The sequence below is a fragment of the Theobroma umbraticum genome, unplaced genomic scaffold (assembly GCF_002168275.2).
Source record: "Theobroma umbraticum cultivar Fairchild unplaced genomic scaffold, ASM216827v3 scaffold_86.0, whole genome shotgun sequence".
NCBI classification, from domain to species: domain Eukaryota; kingdom Viridiplantae; phylum Streptophyta; class Magnoliopsida; order Malvales; family Malvaceae; genus Theobroma; species Theobroma umbraticum.
In genome coordinates this window covers 1966632-1968878 of record NW_018397263.1, presented here as the reverse complement: position 1 = coordinate 1968878, position 2247 = coordinate 1966632, and the positions used below count along the sequence as shown (strand labels likewise).

At 40.3% G+C, this 2247-nt stretch overlaps 1 protein-coding gene across 1 annotated transcript in view; it reads left to right on the top strand.

Moving 5' to 3' along the window:
• The first annotated feature begins 14 nt into the window (after positions 1–14).
• The window catches only part of LOC110420677 (uncharacterized), a 2409-nt gene continuing 176 nt past the window's right edge, over positions 15–2247 (top strand). The window contains exon 1 of the mRNA XM_089784284.1: positions 15–2244. Coding sequence (XP_089640410.1) covers positions 539–2244 — 1706 coding nt within the window. The 5' untranslated portion in view covers positions 15–538. The remainder of the gene's footprint in view (positions 2245–2247) is intronic.

Genomic DNA, 2247 nt, shown 5'->3' with positions numbered 1-2247 from the left:
ACTAGATAATTATTGTAGTCTCCGATGAGAGTTAAGCCTGTGAAACGGTCCAAATGGACATATTGCCCGCAAATAAACGAACTCCGAAAAGAACAGGGAATTGTTTACTTGTTTATTTAAGATTCTTCTGCTTATCTTTCTCATTAGTTTTCTCTTTCCTGTATATGCTTGGAGGCTTTATCTTATAAGAAGAATGAAGGAACTTGCATAGAAATGTGTATATCTACGGTATAGTAAGGGGTACTGGGCTAACAATTAGTATTTACAAATAGTGGAATAAAGCTAGCATTTTTCCTTTTCTCTTTAACCAAGGGTCTTCTGCTTTTTTGTGTTAGATTTACTTGGATTATGATCGGATGCTTAGATGATATGTAACTCTTATTGGATTTCCTCTTTCATTATCATAGAGAAATGTATAGGTCAAATTGTTTGCCAAAAGGGAATTTTGTCTTGTTTTTGTATCTTTGAAAGCTGAAGAATTCAGTTATGGTTGTTTCCTTATTCTATTTTACTGTGTTGTCTTGGATCTCCATGTTAGATGTCGATGATAGCAAAGAAAAGGATCAGAGTTGGGAGTGTACCGCAGGCGGATGACATTGTAAATGATGGAGAGACACCCGATTTTTCTAATCAAGCAAGGCTTAGTTTGGCCCTGAAGCCGAACAAACGTGGCAAACAGGTTCATGTAAGTAAATTGAAGGACATTGGGTCGAATGTAATATCAACAAGAAAGTTGGGAATTCAATCTCCTTCAATTCGAGGTGGAATTAAAAGGAAGTACCTTGAAATAGATGGTTCTATGCGAGAGCTTTCTTGTAAGGAACATGTAGCTCAATTTGGTAGTATTTCAAGGACAGCTAATCGTGCTAGAATGGGTCCAAGAAGCAGTGACGGTGGTATGGAAATAGCTGAGCGCAGAAATCCTACCCAGAGAGATATAGAAGCTGCACTAGCTTTGATGCAATTATCAAATGATATTTCAGGATTTCTCAAGACTAAGATGCAATCACCATCATCAACGGAAGACTGCCTTATTCAGCGAAACCAAAACATAAGGAAAGCTGGCAGTGGTTCTACTTGGCCGCAGGCGGAGTGTATGAACGATGATGCTGTTGAGCAGCATAATCTGTACAAGAGATATCAGAAATTTGGGACTACAGAAGTAAGCTTACTGAAGCTGGAAAAGGCAGCAGACAGAACACACATGGGTACGAAAGTTGAACATGATTACCATCGCATCAAGCCTGAAAAGGACCTGGAAGAAGGTGAACTGCCCATTTCTTCTTTGAAGAGAAAGAAACTGCCTAAATCTTCTTTGGAGAAATGTGGTTTAAAGAAAGTGAAAGCTGAGCGAGGTCTGCTTGAAGGGTCAACAGCTTGTTCATCCTTTGCTGTATCAGAGGTTGGGAACATTACAGTTCCAGAGCCAAAACCATTTAAGAAGCTGCAATTCAATTCAATATGTCCCACTGCTCATAAGGGGTTCTCATTCTCTATTATTCATTTTCTTTCTGCCATTCGCATAGCAATGATTACTCCAGTTTCAAAAGGTGATCCTTTAGCATTTAGCAAGTATCCTGCTAAAAGCAATCCTAAAAGTGTTAAAAGGTCTCATGACAGGAAGGAAATGAGTAATTCACAAGGAGAGCAGATCAATTTACCTTGTCTCACTATGCATGAAATTGTTGAGCGTGTGAGATGGAATCCTGGGGATCCTTGTATTCTTGAAGCCCAGGAGCCACTTCAGGATTTAGTTAGAGGTGCTCTAAAATTATTTTCTTCAACAACAGCACCTCCTGGTGCAAAGGCCTGGAAGGCTCTCACTCTCTATTCCAAGTCGAACAAGAGTTGGTCCTGGATTGGTCCAGTAGATATTAAGGCACACAACAATATGAAGGAACCTGTATCTTCAGAAGCTTGGGGTCTTCCACACAGTACCCTTCTGAAATTGACCAATTCCTTTGCAGATTGGTTGAAAATGGCTCAAGAGAGTCTCCAGAAGATTAGAAACCTTCCTGCACCACCCTTGACTTTGATGCATCAGACTGTCAACATGAAGGAAAGATTAAGAGAGGTTAGACCTAGAAAGATCGTGGCTACTATCAGTCGATGCCCTGAGGAAATAAGGGACTATTTTCGCAAGGAAGAAGCTGTTAGGTATTCTGTTCCAGAGAGGGCCTTTTCTTATACTGCATTAGATGGTAGAAAATCCACCGTTGCTCCACTGAGAAGGTGCAGTGGCAAGCC